The sequence below is a fragment of the Pseudophryne corroboree genome, chromosome 7 (assembly GCF_028390025.1).
Source record: "Pseudophryne corroboree isolate aPseCor3 chromosome 7, aPseCor3.hap2, whole genome shotgun sequence".
Lineage (NCBI taxonomy): Eukaryota > Metazoa > Chordata > Amphibia > Anura > Myobatrachidae > Pseudophryne > Pseudophryne corroboree.
This window is the reverse complement of record NC_086450.1, coordinates 167,993,384-168,014,683: the sequence shown is the minus strand read 5'-3', so window position 1 is coordinate 168,014,683 and position 21,300 is coordinate 167,993,384. Positions and strand designations below refer to the sequence as shown.

The following is a 21,300-nucleotide window of genomic DNA, read 5'->3' as shown; positions in this document are numbered from 1 at the left end:
GGTGTGGGCCCCAACTTTATCAAGTATGTTAAATTGTTATATTCTCAGCCCATGGCCAGAGTCTCGGTGAACGGGTTTGTCTCGGACTCCTTCCCCTTATCCAGGGGAACGAGGCAGGGCTGCCCTCTGTCCCCGACTCTGTTTGCTATCGCTATTGAGCCACTGGCGTGTTTGATTAGAGCAGCTCGGGACATTGAGGGTATTAGGGTTGGCGCAAGGGAAGACAGGATAGCATTATACGCTGATGACCTGTTGCTCTTTGTGGACGATTCTGTTTCCTCCCTACCTAAACTTCTTGACTTGATAACTGACTATGGACGTTTCTCCGGGCTCAAAATTAACTGGGATAAATCCACCATTACTCCACTTAGAGGCCCGGTTTCGGAGGCCCCGGTGATTCAAACCCCCCTTAAATGGGTAGACTCCTTCAAATACCTGGGGATATGGGTATCAAATAACCCTTGTACCTATGTTTCCCTTAATGTCATGCCGCTGATAGGGTATCTCCGCTCGAAGGTTAGGGTTTGGGGGTCTTTGCCCCTGACTGTTACTGGTAGGGTCAGTTTGGTAAAGATGGTATACTTGCCCAAACTCCTTTATGTTCTCCAGCAATCCCCTATATATATTAACCTGAAGACATTTCGACAGATTGACAGTTTGCTTTCTTCTTTAATATGGGCCAGCAGGAGAGCAAGGCTGAGACTAGACGTTCTGTCCAGGCCGAAAGTGTTGGGAGGCTTAGCTCTCCCTTTATTTCGATTTTATTACTATGCCGCGCAGTTGGCACATATATGGGAGTGGGTGAACGCCACGGATGCTCTCACTTTGCACTCCCAATTGCTTCTCCAGATATACCCTGCCGGCTCTCCATTACAGATGCTTCTTTGTGGGAACCCTAACTTGTCCAAGATCCCTATAATAAGACAGGCCGTCCTCATATGGAAAAAGGTACATGTTATCCTATTAGGCCAGGGTATTGACCCAGATACTCCTCTGGACAATGCCCTCGGCTTCCCAGAATTGGCTTCGCTGCGGACTGGGGCGGTGTGGGGGAGGTGGGGTGTGACGTCCCTGGGCCACTTATATAATGATGGTATACTGAGGTCCTTCCTTCAGCTTCAACAGGAGTACAGTATACCCTCTTCTCATTTCTACCGCTACCTGCAGCTGAGACATGCGCTTAACGCACAATTTCCCGACACTCCTCCAATGATTGCCGACTCCCCGGTCAAGTCTCTCCTGCGGTCCCTGGGAAGCGAACATCTGGTGTCTAACATTTATGCAAGCATGCTTCGCTCTCACTACTCTGACCCGTTGTCCATTCTCAGGAACAAGTGGGAATCTGACTTGGGTGCTATCTCTGATGAGATTTGGGAGGGTGCTCTATGTTCTCCACGATTATCCACTACCACCACTAGATATCAGCAAATTCAACTGTTTATAATACACAGAGTATATATGACGCCAGTGCGCTTGCGACATGTAGGGGGTACCCACTCCTCTGGATGTCCTAGGTGCGGTAGTTTGGATGCAGACTTCTGGCACATTCTCTGGCAGTGTCCCAAGATAGCCGTATTCTGGACGGGTGTTACTGACGCCCTGGTGTCAACGGGTATCCCCTCGTCTGTGTGCTCCCCGACGACATGTGTGTTATCCGCTGTGGAGGAGGATGCCCTGGACCCCCCTGCCAAACGATATGTAATTAATCTGTGCGGCCTGGCCAAGGTGTGTATCGCCAGGCTTTGGCTAGCCAGAGATGCACCCACACTGCGATCCTGGGTCTCCCTTGTAAATGATACGGCCTCTCACGAGAAATATGTATACCTAGCTAGAAAAGCAGAGAAAAAATATCAGGACCTGTGGGGTCGATGGCTTGAGTCCCCGCTTTCTGGAACCCGAGGTGTTTAGATATGCTGCAAGGGATTAGAGTGGGTGTGTGACTTTTGATCTGCACTGGGTACACTGCCTCTTCTCTCTATGTTATCCCCTGCGCCCGCGGTCAGCCATTCCCGTTCCCCTGCCATTGCTTTAGCTATGAAATCAGCTCAAATTTATGATGTGCTGCCATAGATATGGATATCCATATACAGCTTTCATTGATGTATATGCGCCTTGTTAGCATGCAATATTGATTCTAAATCATAACCTATGTTTCGGATTTTAGGCCTGCACCGCTCTTCTATGACAACAATGATAACAGGTCCCTAGTGGACAGGGGAATCTGCGTATTCCCTGGGCTGGGGAGCTACTATGGGCTGTGCTGTTGTTGTTTTTTTTTTTTTGTTGTTGTTTGTTTTGTACTGTGTTTAATGTTAAACAGAAAACTAATAAAAAGTATTGAATTAAAAAAAAAAAAAGAGAGGAAAGGAGAGGCCCAAGAACAGAACCTTGGGTGACACCTACTCGTAGAGGGCGGGGGGGGGGGGGTAGGTAGAGTCATGAGAGAAGACGGAGAAGGAGCAGAAAGGAAGGAGGACAGCCCAGTAGAGAGCAGTATCACGCAGACCAAGGAAGTAAAGGATTTGCAGGAGGAGAGGGTTGTCCACAGTGTCAAGAGCGGCAGAGAGAGCAAGGAGAATAAGCAGCAAGTCGTGGTTCTTGGATTTAGCAGCGAGGATGTCAATGCAGACTTTCGTGAGGGCAGTTTCAGTAGAGTGCAGAGGACGGAAACCAGACTGGAAAGGGTCAAGCAGTGAGTGGGAGGAAAGAAAAACAGTGAGGTGGTTGTAGACCATACTCTCAAGTAGCATGGAGGCAAAAGGTAGATAGATGGGTCAGTGGTTGGTGAGAATGGTTGGATCAAGGGTAGGTTTTTTTAAGAATAGGGGAGTCAAGTGCATGCTTGAAGGCAGAGGGGACAGCACCTGATGAGAGGGTGAGATTGAGTAGATGGGCAATATGGGAGCAAGCAGAAGAGAGGAAGCGGAGAAGATGGGAAGAAGGGGGGAGGGGGAATAGTGTCGGGTGGAGGGAGTTGAGGACCATGACTTCCTCTCCAAATATAGATGAATAAGATGTCAGAGTTGGTAGGAAGGGAAGGGGGGGGGGGGGGGGGGGTTAGCTCAGGTTCTTGTGGGATGTTATAGTAAATTTTGGATGTGAAGCGGGTGGCAAAGTCTAGAGCGGAGAGTGAAGAGGGGAGTTGAGGCAGGGGTGGGCAGAGGAGCGAGTTGACGGTGGCAAAGAGGTGCCGGGGGTTTGAGTATTGGGAGGAGATGAGGTTTTTGAAGTGTGATTGTTTAGAGAGAGAGGGCAGAAGAAGAGTAGGATGAGAGCATAAATTTGTAGTGGAGGAAGTCAGCCTTAGAGTGTTATTTATTTCCTCCACTGTCGCTCAGTGGTTCATAAGCACTTTTGCAGATATCTAGTGCATTTGGTGTGCCAGGGTTCAGGTGTCCATCTGCGAAGGTGAATAGTGTTCTGTGGGTCGACAGTCAAGAGCAGAGGTAAGGGATTCATTGTATAGGGTAGTAGCTTATTCAGGACATTCGCTGAATTTATGCCCTAGATAGTGGTAATATGGTGCTAGAATTGGATATGTCGCAGGGGTAATTAATATGGTCCTAGAGTCAGATGTAGCGCAGTGGTAATATGGTCCTAGAGACAGATGTGGCGCAGGGGTAATGTGGACCTAGAGACAGATGTGGCGCAGGGGTAATATGGTGCTAGAATCAGATGTGGCACAGGGGTAATATGGTGCTAGAATTAGATGTGGTGCAAGGGTAATATGATGCTACACTAAGATGTGGTGCAGGGTGTAATATGGTCCAAGAGACAGTTGTGGCACATTCCATTACTTAGAGATTCCACCGACTTAACATTGTTGTCACACCTTATCTACTTAATTCCAGTAAAATCACAATACAGAGTGTTTCCAAAAATATGCTTTGGAACCAAGTTATATGATTAGTTATAATCATGGCAGTCTCTCTCTTAAGGTACTTGTGAATGTTTAACTAGTTAACATTGCAGTTGCACTTAATTTTATACTTTTAATAGATGTTGGTGAAATAAAAAATAAGATATTTGATATGTTTTTAAATGTGATGTTCTTTATTCTACTTTTCTGTAGACTGCAAGGGTTCTCTTAACTTTATTTTTATTTCTTTTCTTTTTTTTTTTCCCCTTTAGTTCATTAATGGTGCCAAGGAAATTTGCTATGCCCTGAGGTCAGAAGGCTACTGGGCAGATTTTATTGACCCTTCATCAGGACTAGCAGTAAGTAACTGGTGCAATTGTTTTACAGAAAGTAGGAATGAGTATGATTGTTTCCAATGATGCGGGTAGTGGACAGTTTTGAAAACCCCTCTGGGGTTTGTTCTGCCTAAAACACCAAAATGCCTTCCTGTTAATAATTTAACAGTCTACATTTTGTTATTATTTATCTTAGGGCTCATGCTGAGTTGGGTGGAGAGTGTGTGTAAATCTCAAGCACAAGCCCAGAATAAAGGCGCATATTGCTTAGCTTGCAGAACTGGCTGAATACACAAGATACATATAGCTCGGCAGGGGTCATATATGTGCCTGCTTTACTCCTTAAGTGAATTGTAGTATACTGTATGCTCTTATGCTGGGAAATGTGGCTTCATTGTGGTAGCAGTAAATTCTAGAAATAAGAGCCTGATTCAGCACAGGACGCGGTTTCAAATGCCCGCACAGATTCCTCATTCACTGACTGTTTTTGTTTATTTTCCAGTGTTTTGGAGCAAATGGTTGTTTTGTCAATTGCTCTCATCAGTGACCAGATATTAATTTCAACCGGGTGGAGGGGGATGAGGACCATGACTTCCTCTCCAAATACAGGGGAAAAAGATGTAAGAGTTGATAGGAGGAGAGTGTGGGGGGGGGGGGGGGGTTGCTCAGGTTCTTGTTGGGATGTTATAGTAAATTTTGGATGTGAAGCAGGTGGCAATGTCAAGAGCGGAGAGAAGAGGGGAGTTGAGGCAGGGGAGGGCAGAGGAGCGAGTTGACGGTGGCAAAGAGGTGACTCTTGACAAGGCACGCCTGTTAATTCAAGACTATTCCAGGAAACTACCTCATGAAGCTGCTTGAGAGAATGCCGAGTGTGCAAGGCTGTCATTAAAGCAAAAGGGGGCTACTTTGATGGATCTAAAATATATAAAACATTTTTTTATTTAACACTTTTGTTTACAACATAATTCCATGTGTGTTCTTTCATAGTTTTAATGTCTTCAGTACTAATCTACAATGTAGAAAATAACTAAAATAGGTAAAAACCATTGAATGAGAAGGTGTCCAAACTTTTGACTTGTAGTGTGTGTGTGTGTGTGTGTGTGTGTGTGTGTGTGTATATGTATATGTATATGTGTATATATATATAACACAAATATTCAGAGTGCGCACAGATACAATGGCATAATTAAAATTGAAATAATTACTCAAAGTAAAATCCAACCAGCATAACCGGAATGATAGAAAGATTATTTTTAATACACGTTAAAATTTGTCATACACGTTGTTCCATAAGCACAATACACATTTATGCAGAAACAGTGTATGCTATATATATCTCATAAAACCCAACGCGTTTCGTCCATTATGGACTTCATCAGGGGTACAAGTCACAGCTGGTAGGGTAAATAGAGGAGAGAAGAGGAGAAAAAAGAGCAAATGAGATACATCAAAACAGTAACATATCTTCATCAACCAAATCACTTCATAGATTCATTTCACAATATATCAAAAAACAAGAGGGATATGGGAAATACCTCATGGTGTGACATTAAAGTTGATAAACGTATCTCTACAATCAAGAGAACTAGATGTTGAGGAAAGAGGGATATTCTCAAATCTATTCTTAGGTATATAATATCATACTTACTGGAATAATGCTTTAGCAAATTTCCTACAAGATGATCTCACTGTGAAGAGTGATAAAACGTGATATATATCTCTAATGGAGAGAGAGTGTTAATTAGATTTAATCAAGCTAACAATATACCAGCTAGAGGGTTGATTATTACTTACATAATGATACTAGAAACTCTCGTGAACTTCTAATCAGCTGCTCCTTAATTGTGGTTCCTTGTAGGTACTTTCTATGGAACACACAGATTTTTTGCTACTGATAAGGATTTAACCCATTGCAGCCCAATTTGTATTTAAGGTATATTCAGATACTTACATTTAATTATGGGGCAAATGACCAATTAGATTGTGTCCTCCAAGATTAATGAAAGTTCACAAGGGATCTAAATAGATTAAATAATGTTCATGGTAATTTCTAACAATAATATTATAATCGGACAGTGGACTGGGATAGTGAATCTACTTACTTTAAAGTCAAGCCAATAACACCAAACAAAATGTCCAGTGAGGAAAGCAGCTGTAATAAATAGAAATAATCAGATCTTTACCTCACAATCAATTAGGTGAGAGGTTGATCAATTTAATTTAAGGTCGTAAAGTAGTACTTACACTAAAAGGTTCTGGATGTGTGTCAGCCTCCTCTCCTGGATGGTAAGTGAACTGGAGAGGCTATATCTGACCTATTTATACCTAGGAGTGAATTACCTCACTTCCTATGCTCTAATGATTGGTTGATCGAATAGATCTAAATAAGTGTATATCCAAGGTGTAGCATGGGAAATTTACCCTATGCTCTGTACAGCATGAAATTGTCATCCATATAGGTCTTAAAAAATGACCTTAATGTTCATATAACAACTTAAATAGCAGGCTTCCGTCCTGCGTTCCACCTAGATCATGGTGGAACGCATGGACTTCCGCCTAGTGCGTACTTCCTGTAACTGAGATGAATGTATATAACATCATCAGTTAACCTAATGGGATTAATTAAGCCCAGAGAGGGGGAATGTATGTTAAGCCCAGGGAGAGACGTATTGGGGCTGGGAAGTTTTAAGATCCCATTCGGCACGTCTGCCGCGGATCTCCCCGCTTTGCGTTCCAACCGCATCACCTGTGGAGCGCACCGCGTCATTACCGGATGTTGTCATGCGTTCCACCCATAAGCGATACTGGAACGCATATCTACCTACTCAGTTTGCACGTTAATGCTGGGCTCAATGGTATATTCCATTATCGGACAAATCAAACGCACTGCAGATGGAAAAATTATGTAATTTATAGTTGTTATTTTGCGAATAGGACCCTATTTCCTCAATACCTTTACAAGGGTTCACAATTTACACACAGTATGACATCCATACAATACAGTGCAATATTATGGATACCACCAATACTACATATGACTTTATAAAGAGAATAATAGTATATGATCAGACATAAGTTGTAATATACAGTCGAATAGACAGACCCTCTATAATAAGTATAGCAATGTGATAAAGATGTGCCATAATTGTGTAATATCATATATCAGCATGGCCAAAAATATGTTTTAAAAATTGTTAGATAGATAATCTAGTATACGATAGGGAAACTTTATAATAATAACAGTATATACCCTAGGTGAACGTTTTCATATCTTAAATAGGACACCTAGGTCTGTTCTAGGTCAATATAAGATCAGAACCATTCATACCACGATGTTTACATATCAAAATGACTGTTGATCTCTAACAACCTAAAAAAGAGACTATATCAATGTTTTCATTGAGACCTAACGGATAAAGAGTGTTCAGTGTATAAATCCAATAGGATTCTTGCTTTGCTAGTGTTAAGTCTCTATCGCCTCCTCGTCTGTCAATTTTGATGTGTTCTAAGACGGTGAAGGTTAGACCTGTTACTGATGAATTATGGACCTCGGCGAAATGCCGGGGTAAACTATGCGACATCATTTTGTTTTTAATGTTTCGTAGATGTTCCTGGATCCTAATTTTTATTTTTCGTTTAGTCTTCCCTATATATGAGAGGCCGCATGGACAAGTTATTTTATATATTACGTATTCCGTAATGCAGGTGACCCGATCTTTCAAAACGTGGAATCTACCGTTGTCCATTCTTAATTTGACGGAGGCCTTTTGCATATGTTTACAACAAATACACTGATTGCATGGAAAACATCCCCCTTTATTACTTAAAAATTGATCAGGCAATGGGTTCTGAGATTTTTCCATTTTTAAAGAGCTCGGTGCTATTAAGCTTTTGAGGTTCCGCGCTTTTTTGAAAATTAACACAGGTTTGTCTGGCAGTGTGGGTCCTAAAATCGGGTCCTTCTGTAATATATTCCAATGTTTGGTCACAATTTTTTTAACTTTGATAGCATCTTTACTAAATTGAGTGACAAAGGATCTAGATTTGTCAACACCAATGGAGGAAGTGGGTTGTTTGACACTAATAAGTTCAGTCCTAGATCTTTTCGATGCCTTTGATCTTGCTTCGTTCAGGCGTTTCCTATTATAACCTCGTTCTAAGAATCTATTAAATATAATAGTAGATTGTTCCCAATAGTCCGAGATGTTACTACAATTTTTTCTCAGTCTGACAAATTGGGAATAAGGTACCCCATTCTTCCAAATAGAGTGGTGACAGCTGTCTTGAGGTATATAACTATTGACGTCCACTGACTTAAAAAAAAGTCTTAGTGGTCACCCCTCCTATGCTGCATCCTTTCAGTTCTAAATCGAGATAATCTATTGTTATGGGGTCTGTTTTAAATGTGAACTTAAGGTTATAATCGTTCTTATTTAGATGATCCATAAAATTCTCGATACTTTTCACATCTCCCTGCCAGATGAAGATCAAATCATCTATATATCTTCTATACAGCCTTATATAAGTGTTTTCAAACTCTGTGTCATACACATATTCGCTTTCCCACTTGCCCATTAATAAGTTAGCATACGATGGGGCGAATTTAGTCCCCATCGCTGTGCCTTGTTTCTGCAATAGGTAAGTACCATCAAATTCAAAAAAGTTGTGATCCAAGATGAACCTAATACAGTCCACAATAAACGCAATCTCCAAAGGGGTATTATTGGGATCTTGTTCCAAGACATGTCTAACTGCTTCTATCCCCTTATCGTGTGGGATAGAAGAGTAGAGCGCTTTTACATCCACTGTTAGCCATCTATTATCGGTAGACCAATCATAATCCTCAACAAGTCTCAGAAGACTTGTAGAATCTTTAATATGAGATTTATTCAACAGGACATAAGGTTGCAACTTCAAGTCTATATAATGCGAAAGATTTGATGTCAGGGAGTTCACTCCTGCAATAATAGGACGTCCTGGTGGTAACTCTCTATTTTTGTGAACTTTCGGTAATTGATAGAATAGAGGCATAGTGGGAGATTTTTTATAAAGGTAGTCAAACTCTTCTTTGCAGATTAAGTTGTTCCTTTTGGCATTATTCAAGAGTTCATACAATGAGTTTTGAAATTCAGCAGTCGGATCTTTATCTAATTTGACATATGTTGTTTCATCATCCAGTATATTATATGATTCTTTTAGATACAAGGTTCTATCTTGTAACACTACCGCACCCCCTTTATCGGCCGATTTAATAATTATGCTTGAATCTTTTGCTAGATTCTTAATAGCATTTCTTTCTAACGGGGTAATATTGTTATTATATTTAGGGTTATAGGTTTTCATTTTCCTAAAGTCATCTCTGACGGACTCATAAAAGATATCCACATGGCTCCCGCGGGACTCCACGGGATAGAATTTTGAGGGAAGAGAGACGAGAGGTTTTTCTTTGGGCTCGTAGGATAATTTGGGGACGGGATTTTTTAAAAAGTGTCTTTGTACCGTTAAGTTCCTAACATATCGATTTAAATCAATAAACAGGTTAAATTTGTCCGTTTTCTCATTCGGAGCAAATTTTAGGCCCTTTGCTAGTACCGATTTTTCGGCAATAGAAAGTTCCTTCGTTGATAAGTTGATGATTCCTGTTTCTGAAGTGGTAGGTACGCTTTTAACTTTTTCGGGGTGTTTTCTACTTCCTCTATTACCTCTTCTTCCTCTTCTTCCTCTCGCAATCCTCTTTTTGTACCCTGTGGGGCTTCGCTCTTGGCTGGCTCTACTGACTTCTGTTTTAATCGATGGTGTGGATTGGTACGTTCCCCCAAAAAATAACGATTCTGTTCGGACCAGCGGGGCGAGTAATCCCGAACGGTCCTGTGGGTAGGGGGAGGGGGTGATCTTAGCCTATCGAATCTATTTGAATGTAATGGTATATTATCATAATATCTTTCATCATTGGATTGGTATCTATCCTGTTGTCTACGAGGGTATGAAGGTATTCTTTCCCTGTAGTTTTGATAGTAATTGGGAAATCTTTTATTCCCATATGGAGATCGATAAATTTGTCTCCTTTGTTGTTTATAACTCACTTCTTGCCAGTCATTTCTAGTTTGTCTCCCTCTTTGTTTGTAATTTGTCTCCTGCCAGTCTTTTCTTATAAATTCTTGCTGTCTACCTCTTGCTGGCTGAGTATCTATTTTAGACCAATTATATACGTTCCCATTTTTATAGTCATTTTTATCTCTCACATATTTTCTTTGTTTCCTGGTTACAATTTCATTTTCTAGTTTATCTAGCTTCGATAATAAATCCTCTACATCTTTTTTATATTCATCACTTGTTTCAAATTTCACCATAAGGGATTCTACTTTAGTGATCTCCTCATCTAATTTTATCAGTTCCCTTTTTCGTTCTTTGATAATTAGACCCATTAATTTCATGGAGCAGTCTGTGAGGACCGTATTCCACTCTAACATGAAATTCTCGTTATTAATTCCTAGGGTAGGTGTTTTTGATAGTCTCAGACCTCTTGGGACTCTCTCTACTTCAACATATTTCTCAAGTGTGATTACATCAAACCACCCCTTGATCTCCTTAGTGGAGAGTCTTTCCATTAAATTCAAATGCTCATAATAATCCTCCTCATTCTCCTCCATAAGGACTAAATCCTCATCCTCTGTGAACATTTGTTTGATCCTCTGTGATCTATTGAGTCTATTCTTAAAAACAGGCATAATGTACTGCAGCAAATCTAGGGTAACTAGCAAAAAACTCAAACAATATACAACAATACCCTTAATTCGCGCTGTACCAAGGATAGGGCAGCACCTCTTGAAAAGTCTCCCTGCTAGTGGGAGACGATAGATAAAATATAACACAAATATTCAGAGTGCGCACAGATACAATGGCATAATTAAAATTGAAATAATTACTCAAAGTAAAATCCAACCAGCATAACCGGAATGATAGAAAGATTATTTTTAATACACGTTAAAATTTGTCATACACGTTGTTCCATAAGCACAATACACATTTATGCAGAAACAGTGTATGCTATATATATCTCATAAAACCCAACGCGTTTCGTCCATTATGGACTTCATCAGGGGTACAAGTCACAGCTGGTAGGGTAAATAGAGGAGAGAAGAGGAGAAAAAAGAGCAAATGAGATACATCAAAACAGTAACATATCTTCATCAACCAAATCACTTCATAGATTCATTTCACAATATATCAAAAAACAAGAGGGATATGGGAAATACCTCATGGTGTGACATTAAAGTTGATAAACGTATCTCTACAATCAAGAGAACTAGATGTTGAGGAAAGAGGGATATTCTCAAATCTATTCTTAGGTATATAATATCATACTTACTGGAATAATGCTTTAGCAAATTTCCTACAAGATGATCTCACTGTGAAGAGTGATAAAACGTGATATATATCTCTAATGGAGAGAGAGTGTTAATTAGATTTAATCAAGCTAACAATATACCAGCTAGAGGGTTGATTATTACTTACATAATGATACTAGAAACTCTCGTGAACTTCTAATCAGCTGCTCCTTAATTGTGGTTCCTTGTAGGTACTTTCTATGGAACACACAGATTTTTTGCTACTGATAAGGATTTAACCCATTGCAGCCCAATTTGTATTTAAGGTATATTCAGATACTTACATTTAATTATGGGGCAAATGACCAATTAGATTGTGTCCTCCAAGATTAATGAAAGTTCACAAGGGATCTAAATAGATTAAATAATGTTCATGGTAATTTCTAACAATAATATTATAATCGGACAGTGGACTGGGATAGTGAATCTACTTACTTTAAAGTCAAGCCAATAACACCAAACAAAATGTCCAGTGAGGAAAGCAGCTGTAATAAATAGAAATAATCAGATCTTTACCTCACAATCAATTAGGTGAGAGGTTGATCAATTTAATTTAAGGTCGTAAAGTAGTACTTACACTAAAAGGTTCTGGATGTGTGTCAGCCTCCTCTCCTGGATGGTAAGTGAACTGGAGAGGCTATATCTGACCTATTTATACCTAGGAGTGAATTACCTCACTTCCTATGCTCTAATGATTGGTTGATCGAATAGATCTAAATAAGTGTATATCCAAGGTGTAGCATGGGAAATTTACCCTATGCTCTGTACAGCATGAAATTGTCATCCATATAGGTCTTAAAAAATGACCTTAATGTTCATATAACAACTTAAATAGCAGGCTTCCGTCCTGCGTTCCACCTAGATCATGGTGGAACGCATGGACTTCCGCCTAGTGCGTACTTCCTGTAACTGAGATGAATGTATATAACATCATCAGTTAACCTAATGGGATTAATTAAGCCCAGAGAGGGGGAATGTATGTTAAGCCCAGGGAGAGACGTATTGGGGCTGGGAAGTTTTAAGATCCCATTCGGCACGTCTGCCGCGGATCTCCCCGCTTTGCGTTCCAACCGCATCACCTGTGGAGCGCACCGCGTCATTACCGGATGTTGTCATGCGTTCCACCCATAAGCGATACTGGAACGCATATCTACCTACTCAGTTTGCACGTTAATGCTGGGCTCAATGGTATATTCCATTATCGGACAAATCAAACGCACTGCAGATGGAAAAATTATGTAATTTATAGTTGTTATTTTGCGAATAGGACCCTATTTCCTCAATACCTTTACAAGGGTTCACAATTTACACACAGTATGACATCCATACAATACAGTGCAATATTATGGATACCACCAATACTACATATGACTTTATAAAGAGAATAATAGTATATGATCAGACATAAGTTGTAATATACAGTCGAATAGACAGACCCTCTATAATAAGTATAGCAATGTGATAAAGATGTGCCATAATTGTGTAATATCATATATCAGCATGGCCAAAAATATGTTTTAAAAATTGTTAGATAGATAATCTAGTATACGATAGGGAAACTTTATAATAATAACAGTATATACCCTAGGTGAACGTTTTCATATCTTAAATAGGACACCTAGGTCTGTTCTAGGTCAATATAAGATCAGAACCATTCATACCACGATGTTTACATATCAAAATGACTGTTGATCTCTAACAACCTAAAAAAGAGACTATATCAATGTTTTCATTGAGACCTAACGGATAAAGAGTGTTCAGTGTATAAATCCAATAGGATTCTTGCTTTGCTAGTGTTAAGTCTCTATCGCCTCCTCGTCTGTCAATTTTGATGTGTTCTAAGACGGTGAAGGTTAGACCTGTTACTGATGAATTATGGACCTCGGCGAAATGCCGGGGTAAACTATGCGACATCATTTTGTTTTTAATGTTTCGTAGATGTTCCTGGATCCTAATTTTTATTTTTCGTTTAGTCTTCCCTATATATGAGAGGCCGCATGGACAAGTTATTTTATATATTACGTATTCCGTAATGCAGGTGACCCGATCTTTCAAAACGTGGAATCTACCGTTGTCCATTCTTAATTTGACGGAGGCCTTTTGCATATGTTTACAACAAATACACTGATTGCATGGAAAACATCCCCCTTTATTACTTAAAAATTGATCAGGCAATGGGTTCTGAGATTTTTCCATTTTTAAAGAGCTCGGTGCTATTAAGCTTTTGAGGTTCCGCGCTTTTTTGAAAATTAACACAGGTTTGTCTGGCAGTGTGGGTCCTAAAATCGGGTCCTTCTGTAATATATTCCAATGTTTGGTCACAATTTTTTTAACTTTGATAGCATCTTTACTAAATTGAGTGACAAAGGATCTAGATTTGTCAACACCAATGGAGGAAGTGGGTTGTTTGACACTAATAAGTTCAGTCCTAGATCTTTTCGATGCCTTTGATCTTGCTTCGTTCAGGCGTTTCCTATTATAACCTCGTTCTAAGAATCTATTAAATATAATAGTAGATTGTTCCCAATAGTCCGAGATGTTACTACAATTTTTTCTCAGTCTGACAAATTGGGAATAAGGTACCCCATTCTTCCAAATAGAGTGGTGACAGCTGTCTTGAGGTATATAACTATTGGCGTCCACTGACTTAAAAAAAGTCTTAGTGGTCACCCCTCCTATGCTGCATCCTTTCAGTTCTAAATCGAGATAATCTATTGTTATGGGGTCTGTTTTAAATGTGAACTTAAGGTTATAATCGTTCTTATTTAGATGATCCATAAAATTCTCGATACTTGTCACATCTCCCTGCCAGATGAAGATCAAATCATCTATATATCTTCTATACAGCCTTATATAAGTGTTTTCAAACTCTGTGTCATACACATATTCGCTTTCCCACTTGCCCATTAATAAGTTAGCATACGATGGGGCGAATTTAGTCCCCATCGCTGTGCCTTGTTTCTGCAATAGGTAAGTACCATCAAATTCAAAAAAGTTGTGATCCAAGATGAACCTAATACAGTCCACAATAAACGCAATCTCCAAAGGGGTATTATTGGGATCTTGTTCCAAGACATGTCTAACTGCTTCTATCCCCTTATCGTGTGGGATAGAAGAGTAGAGCGCTTTTACATCCACTGTTAGCCATCTATTATCGGTAGACCAATCATAATCCTCAACAAGTCTCAGAAGACTTGTAGAATCTTTAATATGAGATTTATTCAACAGGACATAAGGTTGCAACTTCAAGTCTATATAATGCGAAAGATTTGATGTCAGGGAGTTCACTCCTGCAATAATAGGACGTCCTGGTGGTAACTCTCTATTTTTGTGAACTTTCGGTAATTGATAGAATAGAGGCATAGTGGGAGATTTTTTATAAAGGTAGTCAAACTCTTCTTTGCAGATTAAGTTGTTCCTTTTGGCATTATTCAAGAGTTCATACAATGAGTTTTGAAATTCAGCAGTCGGATCTTTATCTAATTTGACATATGTTGTTTCATCATCCAGTATATTATATGATTCTTTTAGATACAAGGTTCTATCTTGTAACACTACCGCACCCCCTTTATCGGCCGATTTAATAATTATGCTTGAATCTTTTGCTAGATTCTTAATAGCATTTCTTTCTAATGGGGTAATATTGTTATTATATTTAGGGTTATAGGTTTTCATTTTCCTAAAGTCATCTCTGACGGACTCAAAAAAAAAAAAATCCCGTCCCCAAATTATCCTACGAGCCCAAAGAAAAACCTCTCGTCTCTCTTCCCTCAAAATTCTATCCCGTGGAGTCCCGCGGGAGCCATGTGGATATCTTTTATGAGTCCGTCAGAGATGACTTTAGGAAAATGAAAACCTATAACCCTAAATATAATAACAATATTACCCCATTAGAAAGAAATGCTATTAAGAATCTAGCAAAAGATTCAAGCATAATTATTAAATCGGCCGATAAAGGGGGTGCGGTAGTGTTACAAGATAGAACCTTGTATCTAAAAGAATCATATAATATACTGGATGATGAAACAACATATGTCAAATTAGATAAAGATCCGACTGCTGAATTTCAAAACTCATTGTATGAACTCTTGAATAATGCCAAAAGGAACAACTTAATCTGCAAAGAAGAGTTTGACTACCTTTATAAAAAATCTCCCACTATGCCTCTATTCTATCAATTACCGAAAGTTCACAAAAATAGAGAGTTACCACCAGGACGTCCTATTATTGCAGGAGTGAACTCCCTGACATCAAATCTTTCGCATTATATAGACTTGAAGTTGCAACCTTATGTCCTGTTGAATAAATCTCATATTAAAGATTCTACAAGTCTTCTGAGACTTGTTGAGGATTATGATTGGTCTACCGATAATAGATGGCTAACAGTGGATGTAAAAGCGCTCTACTCTTCTATCCCACACGATAAGGGGATAGAAGCAGTTAGACATGTCTTGGAACAAGATCCCAATAATACCCCTTTGGAGATTGCGTTTATTGTGGACTGTATTAGGTTCATCTTGGATCACAACTTTTTTGAATTTGATGGTACTTACCTATTGCAGAAACAAGGCACAGCGATGGGGACTAAATTCGCCCCATCGTATGCTAACTTATTAATGGGCAAGTGGGAAAGCGAATATGTGTATGACACAGAGTTTGAAAACACTTATATAAGGCTGTATAGAAGATATATAGATGATTTGATCTTCATCTGGCAGGGAGATGTGAAAAGTATCGAGAATTTTATGGATCATCTAAATAAGAACGATTATAACCTTAAGTTCACATTTAAAACAGACCCCATAACAATAGATTATCTCGATTTAGAACTGAAAGGATGCAGCATAGGAGGGGTGACCACTAAGACTTTTTTTAAGTCAGTGGACGCCAATAGTTATATACCTCAAGACAGCTGTCACCACTCTATTTGGAAGAATGGGGTACCTTATTCCCAATTTGTCAGACTGAGAAAAAATTGTAGTAACATCTCGGACTATTGGGAACAATCTACTATTATATTTAATAGATTCTTAGAACGAGGTTATAATAGGAAACGCCTGAACGAAGCAAGATCAAAGGCATCGAAAAGATCTAGGACTGAACTTATTAGTGTCAAACAACCCACTTCCTCCATTGGTGTTGACAAATCTAGATCCTTTGTCACTCAATTTAGTAAAGATGCTATCAAAGTTAAAAAAATTGTGACCAAACATTGGAATATATTACAGAAGGACCCGATTTTAGGACCCACACTGCCAGACAAACCTGTGTTAATTTTCAAAAAAGCGCGGAACCTCAAAAGCTTAATAGCACCGAGCTCTTTAAAAATGGAAAAATCTCAGAACCCATTGCCTGATCAATTTTTAAGTAATAAAGGGGGATGTTTTCCATGCAATCAGTGTATTTGTTGTAAACATATGCAAAAGGCCTCCGTCAAATTAAGAATGGACAACGGTAGATTCCACGTTTTGAAAGATCGGGTCACCTGCATTACGGAATACGTAATATATAAAATAACTTGTCCATGCGGCCTCTCATATATAGGGAAGACTAAACGAAAAATAAAAATTAGGATCCAGGAACATCTACGAAACATTAAAAACAAAATGATGTCGCATAGTTTACCCCGGCATTTCGCCGAGGTCCATAATTCATCAGTAACAGGTCTAACCTTCACCGTCTTAGAACACATCAAAATTGACAGACGAGGAGGCGATAGAGACTTAACACTAGCAAAGCAAGAATCCTATTGGATTTATACACTGAACACTCTTTATCCGTTAGGTCTCAATGAAAACATTGATATAGTCTCTTTTTTAGGTTGTTAGAGATCAACAGTCATTTTGATATGTAAACATCGTGGTATGAATGGTTCTGATCTTATATTGACCTAGAACAGACCTAGGTGTCCTATTTAAGATATGAAAACGTTCACCTAGGGTATATACTGTTATTATTATAAAGTTTCCCTATCGTATACTAGATTATCTATCTAACAATTTTTAAAACATATTTTTGGCCATGCTGATATATGATATTACACAATTATGGCACATCTTTATCACATTGCTATACTTATTATAGAGGGTCTGTCTATTCGACTGTATATTACAACTTATGTCTGATCATATACTATTATTCTCTTTATAAAGTCATATGTAGTATTGGTGGTATCCATAATATTGCACTGTATTGTATGGATGTCATACTGTGTGTAAATTGTGAACCCTTGTAAAGGTATTGAGGAAATAGGGTCCTATTCGCAAAATAACAACTATAAATTACATAATTTTTCCATCTGCAGTGCGTTTGATTTGTCCGATAATGGAATATACCATTGAGCCCAGCATTAACGTGCAAACTGAGTAGGTAGATATGCGTTCCAGTATCGCTTATGGGTGGAACGCATGACAACATCCGGTAATGACGCGGTGCGCTCCACAGGTGATGCGGTTGGAACGCAAAGCGGGGAGATCCGCGGCAGACGTGCCGAATGGGATCTTAAAACTTCCCAGCCCCAATACGTCTCTCCCTGGGCTTAACATACATTCCCCCTCTCTGGGCTTAATTAATCCCATTAGGTTAACTGATGATGTTATATACATTCATCTCAGTTACAGGAAGTACGCACTAGGCGGAAGTCCATGCGTTCCACCATGATCTAGGTGGAACGCAGGACGGAAGCCTGCTATTTAAGTTGTTATATGAACATTAAGGTCATTTTTTAAGACCTATATGGATGACAATTTCATGCTGTACAGAGCATAGGGTAAATTTCCCATGCTACACCTTGGATATACACTTATTTAGATCTATTCGATCAACCAATCATTAGAGCATAGGAAGTGAGGTAATTCACTCCTAGGTATAAATAGGTCAGATATAGCCTCTCCAGTTCACTTACCATCCAGGAGAGGAGGCTGACACACATCCAGAACCTTTTAGTGTAAGTACTACTTTACGACCTTAAATTAAATTGATCAACCTCTCACCTAATTGATTGTGAGGTAAAGATCTGATTATTTCTATTTATTACAGCTGCTTTCCTCACTGGACATTTTGTTTGGTGTTATTGGCTTGACTTTAAAGTAAGTAGATTCACTATCCCAGTCCACTGTCCGATTATAATATTATTGTTAGAAATTACCATGAACATTATTTAATCTATTTAGATCCCTTGTGAACTTTCATTAATCTTGGAGGACACAATCTAATTGGTCATTTGCCCCATAATTAAATGTAAGTATCTGAATATACCTTAAATACAAATTGGGCTGCAATGGGTTAAATCCTTATCAGTAGCAAAAAATCTGTGTGTTCCATAGAAAGTACCTACAAGGAACCACAATTAAGGAGCAGCTGATTAGAAGTTCACGAGAGTTTCTAGTATCATTATGTAAGTAATAATCAACCCTCTAGCTGGTATATTGTTAGCTTGATTAAATCTAATTAACACTCTCTCTCCATTAGAGATATATATCACGTTTTATCACTCTTCACAGTGAGATCATCTTGTAGGAAATTTGCTAAAGCATTATTCCAGTAAGTATGATATTATATACCTAAGAATAGATTTGAGAATATCCCTCTTTCCTCAACATCTAGTTCTCTTGATTGTAGAGATACGTTTATCAACTTTAATGTCACACCATGAGGTATTTCCCATATCCCTCTTGTTTTTTGATATATTGTGAAATGAATCTATGAAGTGATTTGGTTGATGAAGATATGTTACTGTTTTGATGTATCTCATTTGCTCTTTTTTCTCCTCTTCTCTCCTCTATTTACCCTACCAGCTGTGACTTGTACCCCTGATGAAGTCCATAATGGACGAAACGCGTTGGGTTTTATGAGATATATATAGCATACACTGTTTCTGCATAAATGTGTATTGTGCTTATGGAACAACGTGTATGACAAATTTTAACGTGTATTAAAAATAATCTTTCTATCATTCCGGTTATGCTGGTTGGATTTTACTTTGAGTAATTATTTCAATTTTAATTATGCCATTGTATCTGTGCGCACTCTGAATATTTGTGTTATATTTTATCTATCGTCTCCCACTAGCAGGGAGACTTTTCAAGAGGTGCTGCCCTATCCTTGGTACAGCGCGAATTAAGGGTATTGTTGTATAATGTGTATATATATATATATATATATATATATATATAATGATATTTTATTTTCTAATAAAGGCAAGCCTATGCTTATTAGTTGTGACTGTTCAAATATTCCCAATATTCTCTGTAAAGGGCTGTGGAATATGTGTGCGCTATATAAATAACTGGTAATAATTAGTGATCTTTCCAGATGTCCGCACAGTCGGGATGATGCAGTCATCACCATGGACTTGGGAATCCACTTCATATGATTTATCAAGCTTAACTAAAAGTGACATGCATAATAACATCAGCTCTGACAGAATAACTTGTACTTGGCTGTAAGTCAAAAGGTTCAACTTGATGACCTTTAAATTCCATGTCTTGTCAGCATCTGTACTGCAGGAGGCCTTTGTGAGCAATAACAATGCTCTTCCTATGGACTTGCACAGTCACTTGAGTGGAAGCATATTATGAGTGGTAGAAACATGTTCTGGAATTGCTCTTTTGGGGATTTATGCACTGTATTGGTGTGGATGCTATTACTGTAGTTCTTATGATTAAACTTTTCTTCCTGTGTATCTGTGTGGGTGCTATCGTAAATGAAGTCTGTTGTGTTTTGTTTTTTTTCTTTCTTAGTATTTTGGGCCTTACACCAACAACACGCTCTTTGAAACTGATGAGCGTTATCGACATCTAGGATTTCGAATTGAGGACTTGGGCTGTTGTAAAGTGATTCGTCATAACGTCTGGGGAACAAACATTGTCGTAGGAAGTATTTTTACAAATGCTTCGGAAGATAGCGCCATCATGAGGAAATTAGGGGAACACCAGTAGTTGCTGTGGAGTTAACGCTCATTACCTCTTTACTTGATCTTTTTTATTTCAACTGCTTTTGACGATGGAAAAGATACTTTAAACTGTGCTACTGTATTTAAATGCTAGAAAAGCAAGACTTATTTATGAAAACCAGGACAGCCAATTAAATAAGGAGATGGGTTAAAGATTGTTGTGTGAAACATGACCATTGTGCATTGTTTTATTAAACATAACCGCATTAATTAAACATGTTTTACAAATACACCTGTTATTTTTTTATATTGTCACTTACTATAACTGAAATTGCACAAACTATTGTGATTGGGATGCATAAAAATATTCAATAGATTACATTTTTCTGATAAAAAAAATTTTATGTCCTAGAGGATACTGGGGTCCACATTAGTACCATGGGGTATAGATGGGTCCACTAGGAGCCTTGGGCACTTTAAGAAATCAATATGGTGCACTGGCTTCTCCCTCTATGCCCCTCCTACCAGACTCAGTTTAGAAATTTGTGCCCGGAGAAGCCAGTCACGTTTTTGGAAGCTCCTGAAGAGTTTTCTGTATTTATTTTCTATTTTGTTGTTTTCAGGCAGGTCTGATTGGCATCAGCCTGCCTGCTTCGTGGAACTTAGGGGGGGGAGAATGGCCCAACTTCCTGAATGGTCCCGTTTCTCATGCTGGCAGGGCACTGAGCTCCTGAGGGAGTTATTCGCAAGCCACACCACGGCACAGCATACCTTCCTGCAGCATGACGCCACCCCTAACAGAGCCAGAAGAGTGTTGAGTACAGC

At 39.0% G+C, this 21,300-nt stretch overlaps 1 protein-coding gene and 3 long non-coding RNA genes across 4 annotated transcripts in view; 2 read left to right on the top strand and 2 right to left on the bottom strand.

The window, feature by feature from the left end:
- Positions 1-20,765, top strand: part of MMADHC (metabolism of cobalamin associated D) — a 209,440-nt gene extending 188,675 nt beyond the window's left edge. The window contains exons 7-8 of the mRNA XM_063933753.1: positions 4,132-4,218; positions 20,324-20,765. Coding sequence (XP_063789823.1) covers positions 4,132-4,218; positions 20,324-20,521 — 285 coding nt within the window. The 3' untranslated portion in view covers positions 20,522-20,765. The remainder of the gene's footprint in view (positions 1-4,131; positions 4,219-20,323) is intronic.
- LOC134944857 (uncharacterized) lies at positions 5,368-6,541 on the bottom strand. The gene is made up of 6 exons (XR_010181972.1): positions 6,439-6,541; positions 6,297-6,346; positions 6,146-6,212; positions 5,989-6,059; positions 5,843-5,914; positions 5,368-5,588 (listed from the first exon to the last, which is right to left on the bottom strand). It is a non-coding gene; the product is annotated as an uncharacterized LOC134944857 (long non-coding RNA).
- LOC134944856 (uncharacterized) lies at positions 10,988-12,262 on the bottom strand. The gene is made up of 6 exons (XR_010181971.1): positions 12,160-12,262; positions 12,018-12,067; positions 11,867-11,933; positions 11,710-11,780; positions 11,564-11,635; positions 10,988-11,309 (listed from the first exon to the last, which is right to left on the bottom strand). It is a non-coding gene; the product is annotated as an uncharacterized LOC134944856 (long non-coding RNA).
- LOC134944858 (uncharacterized) lies at positions 18,426-19,700 on the top strand. Its single transcript, XR_010181973.1, has 5 exons — positions 18,426-18,670; positions 18,755-18,821; positions 18,908-18,978; positions 19,053-19,124; positions 19,379-19,700. It is a non-coding gene; the product is annotated as an uncharacterized LOC134944858 (long non-coding RNA).
- Positions 20,766-21,300: the final 535 nt, after the last annotated feature.